At 49.6% G+C, this 25,445-nt stretch overlaps 1 protein-coding gene across 1 annotated transcript; it reads left to right on the top strand.

Annotated features, from left to right (window-relative positions):
- Rab7b (RAB7B, member RAS oncogene family) lies at window positions 1-21,694 on the top strand. The gene is made up of 6 exons (XM_078022709.1): window positions 1-205; window positions 6,074-6,142; window positions 6,656-6,782; window positions 7,477-7,692; window positions 14,516-14,641; window positions 19,629-21,694. The coding sequence occupies exons 2-6, from the start codon at window positions 6,090-6,092 to the stop codon at window positions 19,704-19,706; spliced, it is 600 nt and encodes a 199-aa protein (XP_077878835.1). The 5' UTR covers window positions 1-205; window positions 6,074-6,089; the 3' UTR covers window positions 19,707-21,694.
- Window positions 21,695-25,445: the final 3,751 nt, after the last annotated feature.

Genomic DNA, 25,445 nt, shown 5'->3' with positions numbered 1-25,445 from the left:
CCAGCCTCTTTTGCAACTTTCCCAAGTCTGTGCGCAGAGGGAGAGGAGGAAAACTCAGAGGGAAGAAGCTGGCTAACAAAGTCTTTCAGGTTCCCAAAGCCGTTTAATTCTCTGGCGCAGCTGAGACCTTTGATCCAAGAAGAGACCTCCAGACTCAGAGAGAGCGCCCACCTGCCCCCGGAGGCCAAGTGCTACAGCCTCAGCTGTAAGTGCTCTGGAAACTTGTCTCTATCCTTCTGTCTGTCCAGCAGCCCCCAGAGCTATTTGGGTGTTGAGGGGAGGAGCAGAGGTAGAGGGTACAAGGAGGAGGCCTAGAATCTGGCAGCTGCAGGTTTCGATCCAGCCCAAAGACCCCCATCCTAGGGAAATGACTAGGCGTGGTGGCAAGAAAGGACTTCCCCACCCTCCCGGGGAACTGGGGCCCTGCTGGGGGATATGCAAGGGCCGGCAAGCCTGGCAGCTGCCACAGCTGGCTGAGTCAGTAGAGGGTGGTGCTGTTGCTCCAAACCTGCAGGGCCTGCCGGGAACTGGAGCCCTCCAAGAGGACTGGGTCCTGTCACACCTAGAGACCCCTTGCCACCTGAACAGGGTTCCTTCTGGCATGGAGCTGGGTAGGTCAGAGGATCTCACCAGGGAAAGCTGAGCTCCCAGAAATAGGAAATTATCTCTTGTTCTAAATCAGAAACATGCTTCCTGGCAAAGGGTGCACTGCTAGGTAAGCCGATGAACAGAGACAGATCTGAGTCCAGCTTGCCACCAGCCAGTCCTTGACCCAGGAATCCACCGGGGTATCACAGTGTTTTTTAAACTGCAACTGCTGTATAATTGCTAGGCATTATGTATTCATGGAAATAGTTTCATGGGGCCTACTGATCAATCCCCCACCACAAAGGTCCTTATCAATATACTCAGACCTACATTATGCTGGTGCATAATAGGGACGCACTACATGTGCTCACTGAGTGGATGGCTGGGTGGCTTGGGGGTGGATGGAGGACAGATGAATGGAGGGGTGCACACGGAAGCCTCTATATGCTCTATATCAGATGAGTACACCATCTACTTGGGAGATAGGACCAATACATCCAGACAACTTAAAGGACAGAAATGCTGAGCTTCCTGAAACCAGGGCTCTGGGTGCACTTCCCAGAGGGAACAGGTCTGGACCTGCTGGGATTTGGGTGTTTACGGCTGAGTTTCATTCCTGGGAGGCAGCAAAGCCTCAGGCTCCCTAGACAGCCTCTTTTCACAGACAGCAAATGGCAAGACTGGACATCTGGCCTCTGCAAATCCCTTCCCTTCTTCCAGACTTGACTCCACAATTTTTAGGTGGATATTTGCCATTTTCTGAGGTGTGGGATGGGAGGAGTGGTACTAAAGAGCAGGATAAGAAGCTGAGGAAGAGCACATGCTGGGGGCGGGGACTGCCCCAGGTCCCTGGTCTCCTGGTCAACAGAGGACACCTCACCTAACACCTGAGGCAGGAGACTGCGCCTGGGTTCTGGCTGGGACCAGTGGAGGAGGGAGAGAAGGGCGGTGGGAAGGCGAGAATGGAGAAGTTTTAAAGTTCTTGAAGGACTCTTCCTGGACCCTAGGGCTCAGCAATCACTCAGTCTCTCTTGCTTCGCAGGGACGTAGCCATGCTGTAGCTTGGGCACGTGGGTAGGGCCTGGGCTCAGGCTTGGAAATGCTGCCAGGCAAGAGGGTGAGAAGGGCTGGTCACATTCGGTGGGGAGTAAGTCCTCCCTGTGTGGACCTGGCAAGTCCCACACTCCACGCCTGCTCCTTGCTGTTACTTAACAGGGAGGATGACTCAGCCTGGCCTCTGGGACCATGTCCTGCTCTGGAGCATCTGAGTCAGCCATATGGGCAGGAAGAAGCTTAAAAGGACAACTATGGCCAACAGCCTAGCCCAATGGCAGAGTAGAGAGGACACGGAAAGGGATCTCAGCCACTGTCTGAAGCCTGTGCTCCCAGGGAGAACCTCGGTGCCTACCCTGAGCCAGTGACAGTCACTCTCTTACAATGAGTCAGTCCCCGTCACTCTCCTGTTGCTGCTGCTGATCCTGGACCACAGAACCAGGCTATTTTTAACTAGCAACCTCAGCAAATGTCAGCCCTCGTGGAAGTGGTGTGGGGGAACCTGCAGCGGTGGTACATTTCGAGGGCTCATGGGGGAGGGGCAGGGTGGTGGAGTGGAAGGGGAGCTCATAAGACAAGGCAAGTTACAAGGATGGGTAGGAGAAAAGACGCAAAATAATAATAATAATAATAATAAAATAAAATAAAACCCAAAGGAAAGACCTCAACTCTACGAAGAGCTGGCACGTGGCAGAGGAATCAAGCCTTTTTTGTGTGGCCCCAGAAGACATCCAACCCTAGCAGAAGCTCCGTGGGACAGGGCTGGCTCTGTGTTTTCATACATGTGGCTCAAGCACCAGCGGGAGATGGGATTCAATGACCTTTAAGGTCCTTGCTGTGGCGGGCAGGCGCCACACCGGTAGCTTGAAATCAGCCTTGGTGGGCAAATTTATACTGTGGCAAATGGCAAGACTGCACATCTGGCCTCTGCAAATCCCTCTCCTTCTTCCAGTTGTCAAACATTTATCTGGATCTTTCCCAACTTGAGAAGCCTGTTATAAGAATGTGTCACATGCCACCTTCAGAAGAAGCCACAGCCATGAGATGTCTCTGTCTCTTGTTTACCCATGAGGGAACACACTCCCCAAGATTAAGCACCTCAGTCTAGGTCACAGATGTGCGGGGATGGGATGAGAGCTCTGACCCCCAAACTCATGATCACTCCATGGTACCAGGCAGCCTTTCTCCTGCCCCAGCCGTCAGAATGACTCATCCTTTTAGGAAGTCACTCTCAAATGACTTTGGGCTGCCATCAGTTCTTTTTAAAAGAGAGGTTACTTTACCTTATAGTTTTAACTACAGAAAAAAAAACCCAAAGGGAAGACCTCATAATAATGTATTATGTGTTCAGAAATAATTTAGGCTTGTGGGACAAATTTTAAAACCAAACATACATGAAATATAAAATAAAATGATGGCTCTTAGCATCTAATCTACCTTTCTCCAGCCCTCTTATTAATCATGTGGTGTGTCTTTCCATAACATTCCATGTTTACAGGATAAACATTTGTGCAATGTTAAACATATAGTCACACATAAAGGTTGCTGTTTTTGTATAATTGCAATCAAATTATACAAAATCTTCATTTTTTTTCCTACTAAAATAACCATGTGTATCTTTCCACTTTATCACTTCATCTTTTTAAAACTGCTTGGCATTCCAAAGCATGAATGGATTTGAATTTATGTGGAAAGGCTCTCTTTATGGACATTTAGATTACAACTCAGGGGCACCAAGGGCAAGGTGTATACTTCTCATTCTAGTTTTGCGGCTGGACAGTAGAATCTCCCAGTCAAGGGTAAAGTCTCTAGCAGGGTGCTGTGGGACACACACCTGTAATCCCAGCAACTCAGGAGGCTGAAACTCAGGAGGCTGAATCAGGAGGATCAGGAGTTTGAGGCCAGCCTGGGCAACTTAATGAGACTCTGTCTAAAGGAAGGGAAGGGGAGAGAAAAGAGGCAGGGCAAGGCGTGGTATCTGGAACTAGACGTGGATTCAAATCCCAGCTCCAGATCCAGGCTCTGCTCTGTAGGCTATATGTCTCCAGGCATGAGCTGTTTAAGTTCTATAAAGTCTGCTTCTTCAGTAAGGATGAAAAAGAGATGGTAAAATACAGATGATAATAATAATGTCAATCTGACAGGCTGGTTTTGCAGCCGATAAAACAGCTAACAATTTCTTGAGCCCTTCGTTTGTTCCACTAAAGGTATCATAATAATATATTATGTGTTCAATGTATTATAATGATGAATTCATTCATTTTACCCTCACACAATATGCATATTGCTTATTTGCATATTCTTAGAGCTCTCAGCTGTCAGTAACCATTAGCCTGTAGTATGAGACATACTCGGGCAACATGCATGACTCTTACAGTGTCCCCGCGGCCTCAGCATGATGAGCTTGCATCCCAGTGGTAGGTCCTATTCTGCAGTCTCAGTTCCCTTTCTGCCCTCTGTGCTTCTTTGTCATTTTGGCTCCCTCTGTCTCCTCTTGTTCTCCTGGGGTTTTGTGGAGGTCACCAAACCTGAGCCCAGTGCTCCGGATTCCTGTGCACACAGATTCCATGAGTTTGAACTCAGAGGATCTGAAGGCAACAGAGTGTTAAAAACTCCTCCTCTGGCCTTTGACCGGAACATGAACTCATCTGTTTACTACCTTGGGGCCTTGGATGAGTGACAAGGCCTCACTTCTTGGAGTGAGGACCTCCTGCATCTGTGGAGCTCCTCAGAGAGCCCTCTGCAAGTGCTCAGCCTCTGCCACTTCTTTCACCCCTTCTTCCTTCCTCCCTTTGGTTCTGACTCCCTTTCCTAAGGCATCGCATTGGTGTTCCAAGCTGAATTGGCATGCTGTCCCCTTCCAAAGTGGCCATGGATGCTTACAGATCTGCGCCTTTTAGGAGCTTCTGAGTCACCCTCTCCTTTGGCTGGTTTCCCTTGTGAGCAGTGACACCATTGCAAAATGCCAGCCAGGGTTCATTCCCTTCCCCTTCAGGTCAGAAGGATAGGAAATATTTACTGAATGAATGAATGAATAAGTGTGGCCGACGCCCGGCCCATCTTGCTTCCTCTCCAGGCTTCCTCCCTCTCCCTGAAGCAAATCAGCACTGTCTCTGTTCAACCTTCCCAGGGTTTGGCCTACTCCATCATCCCCTCCCCAGGAAGACAGCGCCCCCAACCACATGCCTCATTTCTTCGGGGCCTGGTTCGATTGAGTTTCCACCATACTTTCCCTGTGTCTCTTGGGAACTGTAACTTTCTCCTGTGTCCCTTGGCCCTGTACCTTCTAACCTAGTGTCTCCCTGCAGAGGTGTCCTGCGTGCTCCATCTTGTGCTGCTCCCAGGGTCTAGCACGGGACTCTGTTAAATGTTCTCATCACAGGAAAACGGCAGTGCCTGTGTTCGTTAGTTGGAGTTAGCCATTTCATAATGCATTCACGTTGCTTTTCAAAACAACAAGTTGAGAGGTGGGGGCATAGCTCAGGAGTAGAGCACTCGCCTAGCATTTGCAAGACTCCAGCTCTAATCCTCAGTACTTCAATAGAAAGGGAAAAAAAGAGGATGTTTTACTAATTCAACTTTAATATCAGTTTATACGATTTGGAATGATGTTATATGTATAGCTTAGCATCTTCTGCTTTCCGTTTAGAATCTAGGACATAGCATTTTCTCTAAGATGCTCAAAACTCTATTTTAATGACAGCTTATTAGTTCATGGTGTGCTGTGATTTAACTACTTCTTTATCATTAAATGTGTAGAACACCATGGAGAACACTCTTGAACTAGGGTCTCTGCTCACATTTCTGGCTACTTCCTTAGAACAGATTCCTAGAAGTGGAGGTCTGGGACGTTTTTAAGGCTTTCAATGCTTGTTGCCAAGTAGCTTTCCAGTAACATCTCCCAACCTCACCCCCCACCAGCTGCAGTAGAGAAGAGCCTTTTGATTCTGCAATTGCAGCCTCACCTCGGGCTTGGGAAGGGATGGTCTTCCATTCAAAGCCTCTGAGCAGTGCTGACAATGGACCCCTTGTCCTGCCCACCCCATCTCCTCTTCCCACAGTGCCCTCCATCGCTGGCTCCAGGCTTGACTGTCTGTGAGGCCTCTGTTCACCCCTGTCCTGCCTTCTTGGTACTCTAAGCTGCCTCTCGGAGCAGGGTTGCCTTCCTCCTTCCAGGGTGAGGGATTTGTCTCTCCTGGGGGTTCACAGCCCCTCCAGCCTTGTGGGGAGGCCCTCAGGGAAATGAGGGGGGAAGGTGTAAGGGTTCCTAACTCATATGCCTGATTCAGAGAACAGCCCTGCCTCTGCCCTGGGCCCAGAGCAGAGATCTGCACACTGAAAAGGGGAGAGGAAAGCAGAGACCAGCCTCTGTGTCGGTGGCCTCAGGAGACATTGGCCAGCATGTAGATGACCTCTGACCTCTTTCCTACAGGTTCTGAAGCCACTTCATGAATCCTCGGAAGAAGGTGGACTTGAAGCTCATCATTGTCGGAGCACTTGGGTAAGCCAAGCTGAGCTCGGGGTCTGGGATTCTGGAAGCAGCCTTGCCAGGGCAGCGGGGCCTCTGTGATGTGCTCCCACCCCACACCCAGGGTCCCTGGGGGTGGGTGACAGAGAAGTGCACCCACCTCAAGGAAGGAGTTAGGAGAAAAATCTGGCAGTAAATGATGGGTTTGGTCCCAGCACTACAGTAACCAGCTTCAAGAATCTGGCAAGACATTCAGCAATTGCCCTCCCACCACCTGCCACACCCAGAAAGGACCTGCCTGTTGCTATGGGAATTTTCAGCTCTTTCCAGATCTCTCTGCTTCCTTTGTTTGGTTTCTACTTCTAGAAACCATTCTCCAGTCTCTTGTTCCTCCAAGGGTGGTCCCTGAACCACAGATGATAGAAATCCAGAATCTCAGGGAGAGATAGCATCATCAGGGGGATGGTACGTCTCTGAGAATGGCATTGGGTGGGTGTGTGTGTGTGTTGGTAGGTGTGTGCTCACATGTGTTGGGCTTTTCCACAGAGTGGGAAAGACCTCCCTCCTTCACCAATATGTCCACAAGACATTTTATGAGGAATACCAGACCACGCTGGGGGCCAGCATCCTCTCCAAGATCATCATGCTGGATGACACAACTTTGAAGCTGCAGGTGAGCAATCAATACTCTCTTTCCCTCTTCAACGTGTATACACCTGAAAATCGCCAACACTCCCTGCACAGCCAAGTGTAGTCAAGTGGGCTCAGAGTTAGAGTGGCCTGGAGCAGAGACAGCTAACTTCAACCCATGGGACAAATCTGGTCTCTTTATGGGCACACAGCCACATGCATTTGTTTACTTACTGTCTTTTCTTACTACAATGACAGTGAGTAATTGCAACAGAGAGAGAGTGGCCGGCAGAGCCTAAAATACTGTCTGGCTCTTTGCAGACAAAGAAAAAAAAAAAAGATGCTGGTGCCTAATCTAGAAGGAAGAGGACTAATTCAATTCTTAGGAGACCTTATGCCTTCTTTCTAAATTTCCCTGGAAAAATTGGTGGTGGCCTTGGGCCAGTCCCTCCTAAAGTCCATGTTTCTAAGTCCAATGCCTGGCCTGCTGACCCACAGGCAAAATGAGAGGTCAGATGTGAAAGTCCTCCCAGGAGTTAAATGTTTTTGCAAAGGTGTTGTAGTGTGCGAGGGCGAGAAGCTCAGGTCACCTGTGTGTGAAAGGCCCCTACACACCTGAACGTACACTGGGGCTTTCCTCTCTGCCCAGAAAAGGAAGGTTTGGCATGAGGTAACCTGACTGTACCTCCCTCCAGCCACTCACCACAGCCCCACGGGGCGCTGCTCTTCCCTTCTAGATCTGGGACACAGGCGGTCAGGAGCGGTTCCGCTCCATGGTGTCCACCTTCTATAAAGGCTCTGATGGCTGTATCCTGGCTTTTGATGTCACCGACCTGGAGTCCTTTGAAGCCCTGGATATCTGGCGGGGTGATGTTCTGGCCAAGATTATCCCTATGGAGCAGTCCTACCCCATGGTGGTGCTGGGGAACAAAATTGACCTGGAAGACAGGAAGGTATTGTTCATTCATTCATTCAACAAATTTTATGTCAGCACCCAACGCGTCCAACACACGCAGAGCTGAATCAGGCGCAGTCCCTACTTCAAGAATTCCATGGTTTAGTAGTGAATACAGACCCTTTAAAAAACAGTTATTGATGGTAAATGCAATTATAGAGATACACCTTGGAGAAATGGAGAGGCCAAAGAAGGGGCATCTGTCTAAGTCCAGAATAGAGGACAGGCTTCTTAGAAGATGTGGGTTCCAGGATGAAGACACAGCATGGTGTGAACTGAGAACTGCAGATGATCCTGTCTAGACACAGGGAGTCAAGGGCTGAAGTCCTCAGATGTAATGGGAGTCTCAATGGAAATAGAATTAACCTGTAGAATAGCATTTCTGCCACTGTCAAGTAGGGGGTCTGCAGTTACAAATTCTTGGATCTGTAAGTTTTCAGGAAAAGTAACAACTTTTTAATTATCATAGGAACATTTAACATCATGACTAACCATTTGACAGCTGGTCTGCTTTATGATCACAGTGGCCCTGAGAGTAGGTATTGACCATCATGGGGCCATTGAGTAGAGAGCTCTTTTAATCCTTGCCTGCTCATGAAAAAAGAATAAAAGTAGCCTTAATTTGTTAAAGATGCTCTGCACCAATCCAAGTCCCAATGACACCCAAAAGACCTGTTTGAGCTGGGCTCAGTGGTGCACACTTGTAATCCTAGCAATTCGGGAGGCTGAGACAGCAGGATCGTGAGTTTAAAGCCAGCCTCAGCAACTTAGCGAGTCCCTAAGCAACTTAGTAAGACTCTGTCTCTAAATAAAATATAAAAAGGGCTGGGTATGTGGCTCAGTGGTTAAGGGCCCCTGAATTCCATCCCCAATACCCCCACCCTCCCCCCTCCAAAAAAAAAGCTATTTGAAATAAGTTTTCTTGGTGTTTCAAATAGAGAAAGGTAGTGAGGAAGTGAATCATCGTGTTGGAACCATTTTCACAATGGCTCAGAGAGAAAAGTGATAGGAGGTCAGAGGCATCACTTGGCACGATGAAGTATGTTGATGGATGGAAGGAGGCAGGAGGCAGAAGACGGTGCTTCTTCCAACGGAGCCGCCACACGTACGGGGGAATCTCTGGTGCCAGAGGCAGGCATGTTGGGTTTGGACGTGGAGAACAGCCCCAGGCAGCTGGGGAGGACAAGCAGGCTTTGGAAGACATAAGAATGAAAGCTCTAAAGGGAAGTCCATGCTGGGAACAGCTAGCGAGAAGGCGTCAGCTCTGTGTCACTTCACGTTGGAAACCCAGTGTCAGTTCTCTCATCACAAATATCCAGTCTCTGACTAACAAAGCCCTAAGTTCATGCAGAGGCAAGATGCTCCCTTTCTTTGTCCCCACTGGGACAGCTGCAGGGGAGAGTCTCATGGCCAACCTTACGCCTCAACACCCCACCCCTTAGCTGAGATCACAGGTGTCGGACCCTGTGTGGTCGGGAGAGCAGGGCAGGTCTTATCTGACGGGTATTGTCACCAGAGGGTTCGTGATGGTGGCAAGCTTTCTTCTGTGGGTCACTCCTTTGGGTCCTTAAGAAGCCTTCTCCAGGAATATTTCACTGTCCCTTCTCAACTCCTGACTTTTCAGCCATCTCCCAAGCCACTGGGGTCACCTCCTCCCTCAAATAGTCCTCTTGGTAGCTCCAACCTGGCTGTCCCTTTGTAGAGCCACTCCTCAAGGCACAGGGTGACTCTGGCTCCGTGGCAGGGACTTTGATTTCCCTCCACCCCGTCACCTTCTACCTCAGATACAGTCCACTATGTCCACCAAACTCCAGGGTCCGTGTTGTGGGAGGCAGGGGTAGTTGCATGCACAACGCAACTTTCTCCAAAAGAAACCTTTCTAATCCTCCTCTTCAATGTCCGTTCCATGAGCGTTCAGGTCAACGAAGAGACCCTTGGTCATGAGTTTTTGGAAATGTGTGTGTTCCCCGGGGTGGTCTGCCTTCCAACTCACTTCTCGTCTGATGTCTATCAAGCCGTCATGCCACCCCACAAACATCCATTTTAACATTTTGTTTCATGTGTCTGTGAGTCTTAAGGTTCAAGGTCCAGGGAGTTCAAGGCTGAGAGTCTGACTTTTTCTCAGTGAAGTAAGAGGTGCCACCTTTTGATGAGAGGAAGGAAACCAAGTAAGAGCCTTAGGAAATCATAGAGCTTAGCTTGAACAGTTGTCCCTAAAAGAAATGAGAGGAGGAGCCCATCAAGGTCAAGGACAAGAACAGATGTGAGTGCTCGCCAAGCAGGAGACCGTGAACTTGAAGTGGAATCTCTGGTGTGTTCTTTCTCAACAGCCCAGCCTGGGGTAAATGCCAGGAAGAAGGGACCTGAGACTGAGGCTTCTCCAAGCAAGAGCAGTCAAAGGGTAGAGATGACAGGGCTCTGAGAAGCCACGAGAGAAAGGAGAGGGACAAGGGGAGGGTTGAGGGCTGGGGACCAGAGGCTGGAGACCAGGGCAGCGGAGAGGGCACACAGGAGTTGAAAGGAGACTATGGTCATGGAAGAATGGGAGGCCAGATTTGATGTTTACAGAGGCCTAGGGTCTGGTTCTGGGAAGAAGAGGCTGAAGTGGAGATTGCTGGGGAGAAGGAATCCGTTTTGATTTCCTATGGCTCTTACTTGGTTTCCTTCTCCTCGGGGTAGAACAAGCTGCAGCAGATCCCACGAGTTCAGGGAATGAGGGGTACCTGGCAGGAGAGGAAGCCAGGTGCAGCTCACAGGGGAGAGGGGTGAGCTTGCAGAAAGAGGAAGAAGAAAGGATTAAAAGAAGCCACGAGGCACCAGGCAAGCCAATCCCCTCTTCAGCATCCATGGTCAAGAGTGCTATGGGTCTAGCCTCATTGGAGACAGCAAGAGGGGGAGCAGCAGCCCCCCAAAAACCCAGGCCAGCCAAGACAGGGAGGCGAAGTGAGGGTGCTGGAGTCCAGAGTCCACCAACTGGGCCAGGGGAAGGGTCTGGATGGAGGTGATGGAGCAGACACTGGAGGTGAGGAAGTGCTCATCGATAATGAAGTGACAATAGGGAAGTGGAGAGGAGGGAGTGGGTGGGGGAGAGCAGAGGGACTTTACCCAGAGACCCAGGAGGAGAGGCTGGGAGCCCTGCCAGGAGCCTGCCAGTCCCTGGCCAGGTGTGAGGAAGTGATGAGGACCAGCTGAGAGGGAGATACCTGGGAGGCACATGGTGGCTTAGAGCTCGGCTAGCCACACTCCATGCCCATCCCCGGCCCCTACCAGCTTCTTCCTCTGTGGAGTAGAGGCCAGAATATGAATTCCCTGAGGCTATTTGAGAATTAAAGAAAGTGCTGTGATTATTATCCTCCTTATTATCTCTGAGGGGCAAGTTGGAAAACACAGCATCTTTTCCTACTTAATAAAAAGAAAATAACATTTAAAAACATGTTGCTAGCTTTGAGAAGATGAGAAAGTTCTGGAGCTAAGTGGTGGGAACAGTTGCCTGGCAACAGAAATGCCCTCGAATTATATGCTTAAAAATGGCTAAAATGTTAAATTACATATTATGTATATTTAACCACAATAAAAACATGCATCTATATATGTTTTGCTTTACATGTAGCCAGAATGATCCTAAAGAAATTACTGACTTAACTCTTTTAAATTCCAAATACTTCTACAAAAAGCAATATTAAAAAAAAATATATATATATATATATATATTAATTTATTAGAATAGTTCTGCAAACATATATATGCTGCAAGGAATTTATTAACAGGGATGTGAGTCCTTTGCTCTGCACTCAGGGAGGTAATCTCTGACTTACCATCAATCCATATAATCAAGATCATGTTTTCTAAAAATAGTCTTTGTTACTCTTAGTAGTAGTTTGATGGTTTACTAATTAATTTTAGACCTGCTAATTCTAGCATTTATGCTCTCCGTCATTTTTAAGTGCATAAGAGTCGGAAAAGCATCATAAATACATGATGCAGACTAGACTAATCTTTTCCAACATTTGTCCTCCAATGAATGAGCAAAAACCTATCAGAGAAAGAAAATTGTTAGGCATCTGTTGTCCACCATGAGGAAAATTAATGGAAGTCGCTCTTCTAAAATTCCCCTGTGTCTCATGTCCCCAAGTACCACACTTGGAGTTTATTTTCAAAGTTATAAATAATGTTATAAATAATATATACTTAATAAATAAAAGATAAGACAATCTTTAAAAATAGGAAACTGAGGCTGGAATTGGCAGAGAAAACCGAAAAGCCCTGTCTGTGTGGCATCCTTCCCAGGCCAGCTCTCTGAGGGCGGAGGAGGCCCGGAGAGAGATTAAAAAAAAATTACTTTGCAACATAATCTCCAGTGGTACACTGAAGTTTGTATTCAATCACTCCTCAAAAACAGAGAAAGAGCAGGGGAAAATGAGATAACGTGTCTGTCCTGGCTGGGCACCCAGACTGTCCTGGTCACCCTCTGGTGAGGCAAGGGACTGCTGAGATTAGCAGCTACCACCGCCCGCCTGCCTTTCCTGCTGTGTCACTGGGAGGCCTTGGGCACCCATCTTGAGCTTTTGCTTTTAATGCCATGAAAGATAAAGAATCCCACTGCCTCCTGGAGAAGCAGTCACCTTACTTTCCTTTCCTTTCAACTTCAGAATAGCTCCTGATTTCCCACTGTGTGCCCAGTTAGATGCTCAGCTCCTGCGGGAAGGGGGGGCTGGGCAGGGGGCAGGACTGAAAGAAGGAAGGAACCATAAGAAGTTGAAGTCCAGACTTTGCCTTCAAATGCTTTATAAGTTACAAAGTCCTTTGAGCGCCTAAAATGTAATCAAAGTTCAGTGTATTGATTTTTTTCCTCTTTTGTGGTGGGAGTCAGGGTATATTAGGGATTGAACTCAGAGGCACTCCACTGAGCCACATCCCCAGCCCTATTTTGTATTTTATTTAGAGACAGGGTGTCTCTGAGATGCTTAGTGCCTCACGTTTGCTGAGGCTGGCTTTGAACTCACAATCCTTCTGTCTCAGCCTCCCTAGTTGCTAAGATTACAGGTGTGCACCGTGGTACCCAGCTAGTGTGTTGATTTCTAATGACCTTTGATTTTCATGCATGTCACTGATGAGGATGATTCTAACCAGCAGCTCAGTCAGCCTTGATTCTTCCTCCAGATAGTTGAGGGTTTTCCGTGAGCTGTGAGGGATCTTGGTCACCACTTGGTTTCTTGATCCTTGAGCACCTATGCTCCAGAGGACAGAACACTCCTCCTCCCAAAGGCTCAGAGATCAGAGGCCATGACTACGGCCTGGAGATTCTCCCTGCTCTGTTCAAGTTAACAGTACGTGGGAGACTCACAGGCAGCACCCAAACAACAGACCGCTTCACTGGTCTCAGTGGTCACCCTTCAGTCTTGGATCACAAGCCTCATAGTGCCAAGGCCATGCTGGGGACAACGGAAGCATTGTGAAAGAAAAACATGAGCCACTAGACCTACTGCCACTCCTGGGTCCAGGGGAGCAAGGACCAAGAGAGAGTGGACATCATGGCGTTCCCAGAATCTGCAGGAGTGAAGGAGGCAATTGGATCTCTTCCTGCCTGCACTGCGTTCAAGAGAAAGGTCCTTTCTCCCTAAGAAACAGATCTTGGATCCCTTAAATGAATTGAAGTAACAGTTATATATCACCAGGCACAGCACAGCAAGCACTCCATATGTATTCATCTCCCCCTCCCACAAATAACCAATGAATCACCAAACTCAGTGGTACCAGTTGTCTTTGGAAGTAATCCGAAGTGCCGCCAGAACATTTTTCCCATCCAACTCCCCCAGACTCTAATCAGCCATTGCATTTGGGAGATGTCTTTCCTATGGCCCAGGCCAAGCACTAAAAGGGTCCTGACCCTGAGCTCAAAGAATCCACAGTCCAGTGGGAGCAACAGAAAAGGAGAAGCAGGGTTCATATGCAGTGTCCTGCAGAAGCCAGCTCAGGTGCCAGGAGAATGCTTTGCTGGGATTGCATCCAAGCTCTGCCTTCTCAGCTGTGTGATGTGGGGCATGTCTCTGGGCCTCTCTGAGCCTCATTGTACTTGTCTATAAAGTAGAGTTAATAATAACCATTCCATAGTGAGAGTGAGTGCATCAGGTGAGTTAAAATATGATAAAGTACTTAACACGGTGCCTGGTCCAGAGCTTTTTAACTGTTCTCAAACTCTACCCTGGAGAAAAAGGGCCAGGAGGGAGCCGAGTTCCTGCCCAGCAACAGGTCTCCTGAGTAGCGGTCTGTTCAGCTGCAGGGGGTTGGGGAGAGGAAGTCCTCCCTCCCTGCCCTTCCTGGCTTGTGTCTGTTATGGCCATCTCCCCTCATAGGACTAAACAAGGAGTCAATGACAGGAAGAAGCTCCTGGTTTAGATGTTAGGAAGCAGCATATGAACGGACTCCAATTCTGCCAGGCCTGTGTTCAAATCCTGCTCAGATACATAGACTCTGAGCAAAGCTTTTCATTCCTAAGGTCTATTTTCTCATCTGTAAAATGGAACTAATAAGAACTATCTCAACTAGATCTCTGTTGAGATGTGTAGGTATAGGCATGTGGAAGGTTCTTGACAAATAAGAGTGACGGTGGTAATATGGTATGACAAGGCTGGGGACGTAACCATGGTGGGAATAGGTGTCATGTGATGGAGATGGGGAAATGACTCTCTCAGTCCATTTTCTGTTGCTATAGCAGAATGCCTGAGACTAAGTAATTTATGAAGAAGAGAGGTTTATATTAGCTCATGGCAGTGGCAGTGGCAATGATACAGAAATGGTGACCATTTTTCTTCCTTGCCTAGGTGCCCCAGGAGGTAGTCCAAGGCTGGTGTAAAGAGAAGGACATTCCCTACTTTGAAGTCAGTGCCAAAAATGACATCAACGTGGTGCAAGCCTTTGAGGTGCTGGCCAGCCGGGCTCTGTCACGGGTGAGTGAGGGGCATGGTGATGGCACTGGCTAGGACTGCCCCTAGGCTCAGCAATCCCAGGAGCTGCCAGGAGAAAAGAGTATATTGGTCCAGGTGGGGATGTGCGCGTGACAGAGTGCTCATCATCTTGGTGAATTATCCACTACGTGGCCTCAACAGTTCAGGGACCACAAATTTTAGAGGCATAAGATGCAACAGAATATGCCATCAGCGGCCTCAGAGACTGGTTATCAAGATTCTTTGTGGTGAATATGAAAATTCCATTCCTGTGCCTTACCCCTGAAGATTCTAATTTTAGTAAGCGTTTGAGAAGTGTTTATCCAGACCAATCCTCATGGGGGGGTCAGAAGCTCCATGGAGACAGGCATTTATCCAAGCAGAATACCCAGCCCGGAGAGCTGCTGACATCTTCCAATCCAAAGATGACCAGACCCAGACCCCGCGGTGCCATGGCTGCACAAGCATGCATTGAGGGTGGGATACCTGCTAGGCACCATGCTAAGGTCAGGGGACCCTGGGTCTCAGCAGGGAGACAGAGGAGCAATTGCAGTTCAACCCTCTTTCAGTGGGAAGGGCACACCACAACCCCCGTTTGAGACAGGGAGCCAGAGAGAGGAGGGGAGATCTTGAAAGGCTGCCTAGAAGCGGGAGCAGGGTTTTAATGCTGCTTTGATGTGGGGACTTATCTTTTTTGGATGAGCCTGACACCTTTAATCACCTTGAATCTCTTAAAAGAAGGGAGAGGATAATCCCAGCAATGAGAGGAATGGAGGAAATGAGCAAATGCGGGTGGGGGATTGGAGGCTTTCCCTGAGTGGAAGCATGTGCCATCATCCTGTCGTTGTGGGTGACCCCACGGGCTTGCCTGGCCCGGAGCTACCTACTGTCCAGGAGTGAAGCGCTCCGGCCGCTGGGGGCTGGGCACCGTGGAGAGGGGCCGCAGCGACCTCTAGCGGCTGCCCAGGGAGAAGGCGCGAGCTTGCCACCCTCAGCGCGGCGCGGATCTGGGGGTTTGCCCCGCCCCCCCGCCACTCCCCCAGGGCTTGGCTGGTGCTCCCATTCCCAGCCTTGCTTTCTCTGGTTAGAGGGAAGCAGCGGGTGTCCACCTCGTCGTGCACGGTCAAAACGTGTGGCTTTAGTACACAGTCGGGACAGCTGGCTCCTACCATGCAGGTGTGCCTGTCCCCACCATTCCCAGGAACACTAACTCTTCCCTTCTACCATGACCTGGGATAATACCCCACAGTCGCTCCAGTTATTGCCAAACGCTAAGTCACAAGGAAGCTTCCATCAGCACACGGCCAGCGTCCCTGTGTGGTTAGCATCTGTCCTTTTAGAGGAGAGAGTGTCCTTTATTCTTGAAATTATGTCTTTCCTATTGAATTAGGGTTCAATTATGCCCTTCCTTCTGTGCCACGGGTTATGACGTGGTGCCATCAGTAGATGGGAGCCTGTCTGCTTGTTCCTTTTAACATCTTTTCTTGGCAAAAGAATAAGTCAGCAATTCCATGTTAGTCCCCCACGATTATGCAGGAAATTGACTGAGCAGACGTCTGGGAGTGACAAGCGTGGTGACTGCGTCAGACTGACCTAGATTTGAGTCCTTCCTGAGGGCCTGTGGGTGGACCCCCCAGAGCAGGACATATGACTTGTCTGACCCTCAGTTTCTTCATCTATAAAATAAAATTAATTTCATTCCATAACCATTTCTTGGGCTGTCAGGCCAGGGCTGGAGATGAAAACCTCAGTGCACTCGGGGTCAGGAGAGCAAGACATTCACAAAGTGAATGGAGTCCGCGCTGCAGGAGATCGTGATGAAGGACAGAGGTGACTCAAGCAGCTGGTGGCCAGGGTGAAGGAGGTTGCCTGACTGGGGAGGTGGCAAGTGAGCAGGGTTTTGACAGGCGTCTCGCAGTTTGCCAGCGGACATGATAAGCCACTGGGGGTGTGAGCAGGAGGAGAAGAGTGGCAGAGAGAGAGGGCAGGTCCCCAGCCCAGGCATGAACATGGGGCCGAGTGAGCCGCCAACTATGAGTGGAGTTTGCAAGGGAGGGAATTATGTCATCGAGGGATGCAGGTGTAGGGACACATGCTGTGTGACGAAGGTTGACAGTACCAGATCACAGAGGCCTCGTGAGCCCCACCAGGAGCACAGACTTCATGCCAAAGATCCATGATTTCTGGATGGTGCTGCTAACTGTTCAGGGCCCTTAGGGGCCACCCAGTTCCTCGAAGCCCAACAGGGCACATCTTTCTGCAGTGTCTGTGCTACTCAGAAATTTGCAAGAGAAACATTTTCACATTCAGACAGACACACCAGGGCATAGAAAGTAAATTTTGCATGGGCATTTAGGGTGAAATACATTGAGGTCAGAGGGTTTGTTTTTGTTTTTTTCAGGGGTGGATACTGGGGATTGAATCCAGAGATGCTTAACCACTGAGACCTATCCCCAGTCCTTTTCATTTTTTATAGGACAGAGTCTCACTAAGTTGTTTAGGGCCTCACTAAGTTGCTGAGCCTGGCCTCAAACTTGTGATCCTCCTGCCTGAGCCTCCAGAGCTGTGGGAATTATAGGTGTGTGTCACTGTATCACTGTTCCTGGCAAAGAGTTTTCCAGGTCATGTCCTATAAGGTGCCGCAGTCTGGCTGGGCACAGAATCACCAGCCACTCAAGCAGGAACAAAACTTTATTTTTTGAAAAGGCCGCCAATACCCCGTATGCGGCCAGTAAGCCGGTCCACCCACGGTGGTCGCGTCTCCTGGAACCAGGGGCCAGGACCTCCCCCGGAAAACCCTCCTAATATCCTTCCCCAACCAATGAGAACTCTCCAGGAGTCCCATTCCTGGCCAAGGTGAACAGCAGGAGTCCAATTTCCATATGAATGTAAATCTTCTCAATGGCTAGCTTACAACCAAAGGTGCCATGCATCATAATACTTTGCAGTGGCTCCTAGCAATAAGGTCTTTGCCCTTCCTCCCAGGGAGACTGTGGGCTCCTTCACACCAACTGGGGAAAGGTTTGGGAGGGAGAGGTGCTGATTCGATAAGTGGGGGTGGGAAGAACCAGGCTCTGATGTAGGACATCAGGCTTGAAATCCCAGCTCTAGACCTGCTCCCGGAGTGTCCTTAAGCAAGTCATGCAGTAGCTCTAAGCCACCACTCCCTGATCTTTACAATGCTAATATATCTTTCTCATGGTGGTTGTGAGGGTTAAATAAAATAACAGCTATTTTAAAATAGGAGCTATGCCCGAGGGTTTTCAGCAGAGGAGCTTCATGCTACAGAGAAGGTGGGCCCTGAAGAGGCCATTGCAATAGTCCAGGCAGGAGAGGACAGAGATGATAAGAAGGGAGTGGACTGAAGAGACTTTTAAGGTAGAAGCATCAGGAGCTAATGATGGTCTATCTTAGGGTTAGGGTTAGGGTTAGGGTTTAGGGTTAGGGTTAGGGTTAGGGTTAGGGTTAGGGTTAGGATTTAGGGTTAGAGTTAGGGTTAGGGTTAGGGTTTAGGGTTAGGGTTTAGGGTTTAGGGTTAGAGTTAGGGTTAGGGTTTAGGGTTTAGGTTTAGGGTTAGGATTAGGGTTAGGGTTAGGGTTTAGGGTTAGAGTTAGGGTTAGGGTTTAGGGTTAGGATTAGGGTTAGGGTTAGGGTTAGGGTTTAGAGTTAGGTTTAGGGTTTAGGGTTAGGGTTAGGGTTTTGGTTTAGGGTTAGGGTTTAGGATTAGGGTTAGGGTTTAGGGTTAGGGTTTTGGTTTAGGGTTAGGGTTAGGGTTTAGGGTTAGGGTTTGGTTTAGGGTTAGGGTTTAGGGTTAGGGTTTAGAGTTAGGTTTAGGGTTAGGGTTAGGATTAGGGTTAGGGTTAGGGTTTAGGGTTAGAATTAGGGTTTTGGTTTAGGTTTAGGGTTAGGTTTAGGGTTAGGGTTTGGTTTAGGGTTAGGGTTTAGGGTTAGGTTTAGGGTTTAGGTTTAGGGTTAGGGTTAGGGTTAGAGTTTAGGGTTAGGGTTTTGGTTTAGGGTTAGGGTTTAGGGTTAGGGTTTGGTTTAGGGTTAGGGTTTAGGGTTAGGTTTAGGGTTTAGGTTTAGGGTTAGGGTTAGGGTTAGGATTAGGGTTAGGGTTTAGGTTTAGGGTTAGGGTTAGGGTTAGGATTAGGGTTAGGGTTAGGGTTTAGGGTTAGGTTTAGGGTTTAGGTTTAGGGTTAGGGTTAGGATTAGGGTTAGCGTTAGGGTTTAGGGTTAGAGTTAGGGTTAGGGTTAGGATCAGGGTTAAGGATGCAAATGGAGGCATCATGGACTAGCAATGCCATTAGTCTAGACGGGAAGCAGAGGAGAAAGCAAGGCTCCAGGAGAGCACGAGATAAGGAGGTCTCTTTGGGCACATTGCCTTGGAGGGTCCTTGAGACACAAGGCGGAGACATCTGAGTTTTGTGGGGAGTTCTAGACTAGAAAGAGCAATGTGCAAGCCATCTATAGAGAGTATGAAGTAGGTGCTCAGTTAACATTTTGCCACGGACAAAAGTAGGTAGGTGACTTTATTATTCCCTCTTGGCCATATTCCAGGATCTGGGTATTTGTTATTCCAAAATATGATGAAGAGTCCCCTCATAATTAAAGAAGACATACCTATCTGCTTGCTGGATTTGAGATGATTGTTTGCTCTTAGAAGGTCAGCAAGAGTGTCCACCTGGGGCTCTCAGGCCCAGTGCCAAGGGCAGGAGATGAAGTGTGCAGGCCCAGTTCTGTTTGTGGAAAGGAGCAGTCACCATGTCACCATAGCCAGAAGGGGAAAGGGCTGGCTAGCTGCTGCTCCATGAAACCACGGCATCTTTATAAGGTGCTTGGGAAGGCAGTGGCTTCCCCCCTGGGCCTCAGTTTCCCCACAGTAACATGGAGAGGAAAGAAAATGCCCGCCCTCCGTGAGCCACAGGACGCAGGGCCGTGGTGGTCCTTGCCTCTCAGGCCACAAATGCTGACTCCTCTCTTCCCTTCCCAGTATCGAGAAATCCTAGAGAATCACCTCACAGACTCCATCAAACTCGTGCCAGGCCAGGCAAAGAGCAGATGCTGCTGACATCCAGGGCCCCGCTCCGGACACCCAAGGACAGAGCCTGCCCTGGGCCCACTCATCCCGGCTGGATCCCCCCACGGTCCTGCTGCCAACCCACGCTCAGCCCAGGTGGCAAAGGCTCTGCTCTCAGAGCCCTCGACCATGCTGGCTCCAGAATCCTAGCAGCCATCGCCTGGGGAAGACTGTAGGGAAGACGGGGTTGCACCCTCAGGGCCCCGGATGAAGCCCAGAATGTCACAAGCAACTCCTGGCCCTGGAGGAGTCACAGTTTCCTCAATGGCTCCAGCTTTCTTTCTGCCTGCTCTTTCCACAATCCTGCTCCAGAACACATCTCTGCAGATAGGCCACTGTTCCTAGCGTCCTGTGGACTGGTCTCCTTGCTCCTTCCTGCCTCACACCCCCAAAGCCACAAGACCATGATGCAGCTCGGCCTCCCTCAGTAACCAGGCCAAGGAGAGAGGGTGTGGAGCCCGCATGCAGGGCCTGACTCCATTCCCAGAAGATGCTCAGCAGCCCTGAGGCTCCCCTTGGAGTAGAGGACAGAGGGCGCACAGGAAAGCTGCCAGGGACTCTCTTCATTCCCCTCTGCTGGGTGCTCAGGACAACTCACAGAAATCTCTCCAGCCTCAGTTTATTCATCTGTCCAATGGGGGTGATAGGCAGGTGCCTGCCCATGTCAAGGTGTGATTTTTAGGGACCAGAAGCTGCACCTACATCTCAGTGGCTATTGTTGATATGCGTTTACTACTCCTTCAAAAAATAGTATTTAGCATCTACTATGTTAGTTGCCCTGAGGTCTGGACAAGAGCTCTGATCCCCCAGAGCTGACAGCTGGTGGTGGGGGGGGAGGCAATGATAAGAACTTATACAGGTGTTCCCAAAGAGCAGGTAAGTGCCAAGAACACAGTGAAACAAGGCAACAGGGCAGGGACAGGGCTGTGATGAGGTGCGATTTTAGACAAAGTGGTCCAGGAGGACTTCCCTGAGGAGGTGACGTTTGGCCTGGGAGCTAGAGAAAGGGATACAGCTGCCACTAGAGAGCTGGAGGAAGTGTGTTCCATGGAAACAAACAGCAAGGGAGAGACCCTGAGGCAAGGACCAGATTGCTGTATTCAAGGAACAGTGAAAGGACATTCATTTACCTGAAGATTCAAAGGTGGCAGAGGTTGCCTTGCTGCTCTGCTGACTGGCCACCAGAGGGCAGCAGTACTCCTCCGTTTCCAAGCTCAGCCGAAGGTGGCTGCTCCTGGGACACTTGAGGAGCTGGTGTTCTGGCCAAGTTCAAGGTTCAAAGTTTGCTCCCACGTTCTAGGCATTATCACCCAGATTTGTGGGGAAAAAGAACTCAAACTTCTTAAACATAGTAAGAAATGGGCAAAAACTGCAGCATATTGCATTCAGGCAGGAAATCAGAATCAGAGACCAATACTCCAATGAGATGCCTGAGGAGCTCCCGGATCCTCTGTCCCTGCAGAAGCTTATCTGTGGCTTCAGACAGCACAGATAAGACAGCCCAGCCTGAAAGAAGTGAACAAGATGACCTCTCAGGATCTCCGATGGCCGAGTTCATGTCCACCACAGACGTCTCCTTGTCTCTATAGAAGTCTCCTGAGTTCCAAGAAAAGCTGCAGATATTAGCTCATGGCTGCAGGTGTCATCTGCCTCTAGAGATTTACCTAGAGGGAGGGGAGTTGGGGTGATCATCAAGGGTTTGGGGAGCCCCTCCCCTCCACCTAGCTCTGAAATATGACCTGGCTCAATACTTGGGTCCAACACAGGAGAAAAGCAGCACCCCTCTATCTGTCCTCCAGAAGTCCCAGAGAGGGACAACATGCCCTCGTGGGGTGACATTTTGCACACACTGGCTCTCCTGGGAGTCAGTCACACTGTGGATTTGATGTGTCACGTGTGGGTAGCATCAGCTTTGTACCACAGTGGACATACAGACCATTTTGTACACAACAACTAATAAATGTATTCCGTGTTTTTAATCCTGTGTGGGACAGTAGTCGCCCTTTGTCCACGGTTTCACTTTATGCAGTTTCAGTTACCCACAGTTAATGGTGGACCAAAAATATTAAATAGAAAATTCTAGAAAGAAACTATTTATAACTTCTAAGTCCTGTGCCATTCTGTGTAGTGTGACGAAATCTTATGCCATCCTGCCCAGATGTGAACCCTCCTTTTGTCCAGTGTTTCCACGCTGTATACACTACCCACCCGTTTATCACTTGGTAGTCATGTTTATTATCAAATTGACTGTCATAGTACCAAGTGCTAGTGTTCATGGAACCCTTATGTGCTTCTAACACCAATGTCATCATGCCCGTGTCACTAAACTCACTTCATCTCATCTCACTGTATCATCTCACATCAGGATGTGAGGGTGAGGACAGCATAACAAGATTTTTCGAAATATACTTTCACACAACTTTTATTATAATACATCATTATAATTGTTTTATTTTAGAATCAGTTGTTGTAAATCTCCTACTGTGCCTAACTTATAAACTAAACTTTTCATAGGTATGTATGTAGAGGAAACATATATAATGAGAGAGAGTGTGACACTATCCATGGTTTCAGGCACCTACTGAAGGTCTTGGAATTTCTCCCTCTGCACATAAGGAAAGATGATTGTATTTACTTTTTAAATTTAAAAAACCACACCTACACCTGGCACAGTGGTGCATACCTGTAATCCCTGTGACTTAGGAGGCTGAGGCAGGAGGATTACAAGTTTGAGGCCAACCACAGCAACTCCGTGAGACCTTGTCTCACAATTTAAAAAATAAATAAATAAAGATGGCTGGAGATGTAGTTAAAGGGTACAGCACCCCAGTACCCGCCCCATACACACACACATACACACACACAACAATCACATCTACATAGTTCAAAATGCAAAGGATACTAAAAGGCAGACAACAAAAATAAACCAAGATGGGCAACATAATTTGCAGGGCCCAATACAAAATCAAAATGCCAGGTCCCATATTTGAAAATTATTTAGGATTTCAAGGTGACCACGACGGAGGCTTAACTCAGGAATGGGTCCTTCTGAGGGCTGGTTGGCTATGTCCATGAAGTGAGCCCTGAACAACAACTAGTTGTCAGGGCCTTCCAGAATGACAGGAGACCGGCCAGGCCTCCTGGGCCGCAGCTTGAAGGGAAAAGGCTGAGCGTTGGCCAGAGCCCAAACCTGAGGCCCAGCGGAGGCCGCACCACACACTTGGACCTTCGGCAGAGTCAGGCCTGGACAGCATGTTCCAAATGCGGTGGGGACTTGGGGGTCTCAGGACCCAGAGCATTCATCCGTCACAGCTCCGGGACATGCCAACAGGTCTCCAGGCAGGTGAACTGAGCTGGCAGGAAGTCCTCTGAGAGGCCCACCCTGTGGACCACCCGCCCCCCCCCCCGGGCACAGGGGAGGTGTCAGAGGGAGGCTGTGGCTTTGGCCTGTCACAGTGGTACCCACTGGGGGCTGGGTGGGGGTTGTGGCGACGGGTCCCAAGGACCCTTCATCACCACCCTTTCAAAGAAGAGGCTCTGGATCAGCAAGGTCCCCTGGCCCAGGCTGCTGACGCCCATGGCGGCCCTGCTCCGGGCTGTTGTGCTGAGGAAGAATCCAGGACAGGGCTCTGGGTGGCACATGCCCTTGGGGCTTGGGGAAAACAGCCAAATCTTATCACCAAATAAACCTGAGCTGGGCACAGCTGGGTGCCAAATGCGGGGCGGGTGGGGGCATGCCCCACTCCTGCTGCTGCTTGACCTACGCTGCCCACATGCTGGCCTGCCCCCCGCCGTCACCACCGAGACTCCTTGAGCTGCTCCCTGAGGAACGGGGCACATGGCAGGCACCTAGAGGGTGGTGGCCTTATTCCCAGGGCGCACAATCCAGGAGAGACCCCAGTTTAAACCGACGGCAACACCCAAAACTACCTGAAGCTGGCACACGACAGGCCTGGCCCTGGCAGAGGCCGTGTGCACCTGCAGCCTCCTGAGGACACGAGCTGAGGCAGGGGACCAGGCTGGCAGAGCATTGGCTCAGGCGGAGGGCAAAGACCTGTGCCAGGCCAGGATTGTATTGTGTGTGTGTGTGTGTGTGTGTGTGTGTGTGTGTGTGGTTTACTGTGTGTGTGCATGTGCATGTGTGTATGGTATAGTGTGTGTATGTGTGTGATGTAGTGTGTGTGTACATGTGTGTGTGGTGTAGTGTGTGTGCATGTGTGAGTATAGTATGTGTGTGGTATAGTGTGTGTTTGTGTGTGTGGTATAGAGTGTGGTATAGAGTGTGTTCATGAATATGTGTGTTATTGTGTGTGTGGTATAGTGTGTGTGTGTGGGGGGGGATATAGTGTGTGTGTGGTATAGTGTGTGTGTATGTGTGGGGGATATAGTATGTGTGTTACGTGTGGGGGGTATAGTGTGTGTACGTGTGTGTATGTGGTATAGTGTGTGTGGTGTGTGCGCATGTGTGTGGTATAGTGTGTGTGCATGTGTGTGGTACAGTGTGTGTTCATGTGTGTATGTGGTATAGTGTGTGTGTGGTATACTGTGTGTGTGGTATACTGTGTGTAGTATAGTTTGTATGTGTGTGTGGTGTAGTGTGTGTGCATGTGTGTGTATGTGGTATAGTGTGTGTGTGCATGTGTGTGTGTGGTTTAGTGTGTGCATGTGTGTGGTATAGTGTGTGGGTGTATATATGGTAAGGTTGTGTGTGCATGTGTGTGTGTGTGGCATAGTATGTGTGCATGTGTGTGTGTGTTTGTGTGTGGCATAGTGTGTGTGCATGTGTGTGTGTGGTATAGCGTGTGCATGTGTGTGTGGTATAGTGTGTGTGTATATATGGTAAGGTTGTGTGTGCGTGTGTGTCTGTGTGTGGCATAGTGTGTGTGCATGTGTGTGTGTGTGTGTGTGGTTAGTCGTGTCTGGTGGGTGTAGGTAACGAGTTAGCAGAGGCTCAGCAGGTCGGGAATTAGCCTCCCCTGGTGGAAGCGAAATGATAACTGGCCACCGGACTGGAGGACACACAGGAACAGAGATGAGGGCTCCAGGGACGGGCAGGTGGGCAGTTACAGCGCTGAGAGCCTGTCTATATCAGCGAGTCCCCAGAGGGGCCACTGGGTCGTCCTTCAGATGAGAAGAGGTTTCCTCTCCCTCCACCTCACGTCCACCTGGGCCTGTCCACACAACTGTCTCACCATCTGTTGGATCCAGAGCCTCCTCCCCATCCCTGCTGCTCCCCCTGGTCCAGGTGACTAGTATGTCTTGGCTAGGCCACACTCTGGCCTCCTGCCTGCCCATCCACCTCTTTCCTGGCCACTCCACAAGCAGCTACTGTGGTGTCCATGAAGACCAAACCCTTCTTGTCCACACACACGCGAGCCACTGCCTGCTCCTCAGGCCTCTGCTCCCTCCAGGCTCCAAACTTCTCTCAGCTGCCTCTCCCCTCCCAGCCCTGGCCAGGAGGACACCTGACTTGGCAGATTCCCCCTGGGCTATTCACTGTCAGTGGAAACACCATTTCCTCCAGTTAGCCTGCCCCAGCCCCCAGCCAGGTTAAGGTCCTCCCGGTGCCCTTACAGCCCCCAGTCCCACTGATCCTAGTGCCAGATCAGCAACAGCATGAGGACAGAAATACCAAGGGGAAGGATTCTTGTGGGCTCTATTTACTGCCATCTCCCAGTGTCCAGAGCAGTGCCTGCCGAGTGACTGGTACTCCATCAGTATTTTTGGAAT

Source organism: Ictidomys tridecemlineatus, chromosome 10 (genome assembly GCF_052094955.1).
Source record: "Ictidomys tridecemlineatus isolate mIctTri1 chromosome 10, mIctTri1.hap1, whole genome shotgun sequence".
Taxonomy (NCBI): Eukaryota; Metazoa; Chordata; class Mammalia; order Rodentia; family Sciuridae; genus Ictidomys; species Ictidomys tridecemlineatus.
This window is presented reverse-complemented; position numbering and strand designations above follow the sequence as displayed.

Bases quoted from the DNA above. Each gene is read 5' to 3' on its own strand.
- Rab7b (XM_078022709.1), top strand. From the start codon at position 6,090: ATGAATCCTCGGAAGAAGGTGGACTTGAAGCTCATCATTGTCGGAGCA. The intron at 6,783-7,476 runs GTGAGCAATCAA...CTTCCCTTCTAG, and splicing joins ACACAACTTTGAAGCTGCAG to ATCTGGGACACAGGCGGTCA. The intron at 7,693-14,515 runs GTATTGTTCATT...TTCCTTGCCTAG, and splicing joins TTGACCTGGAAGACAGGAAG to GTGCCCCAGGAGGTAGTCCA.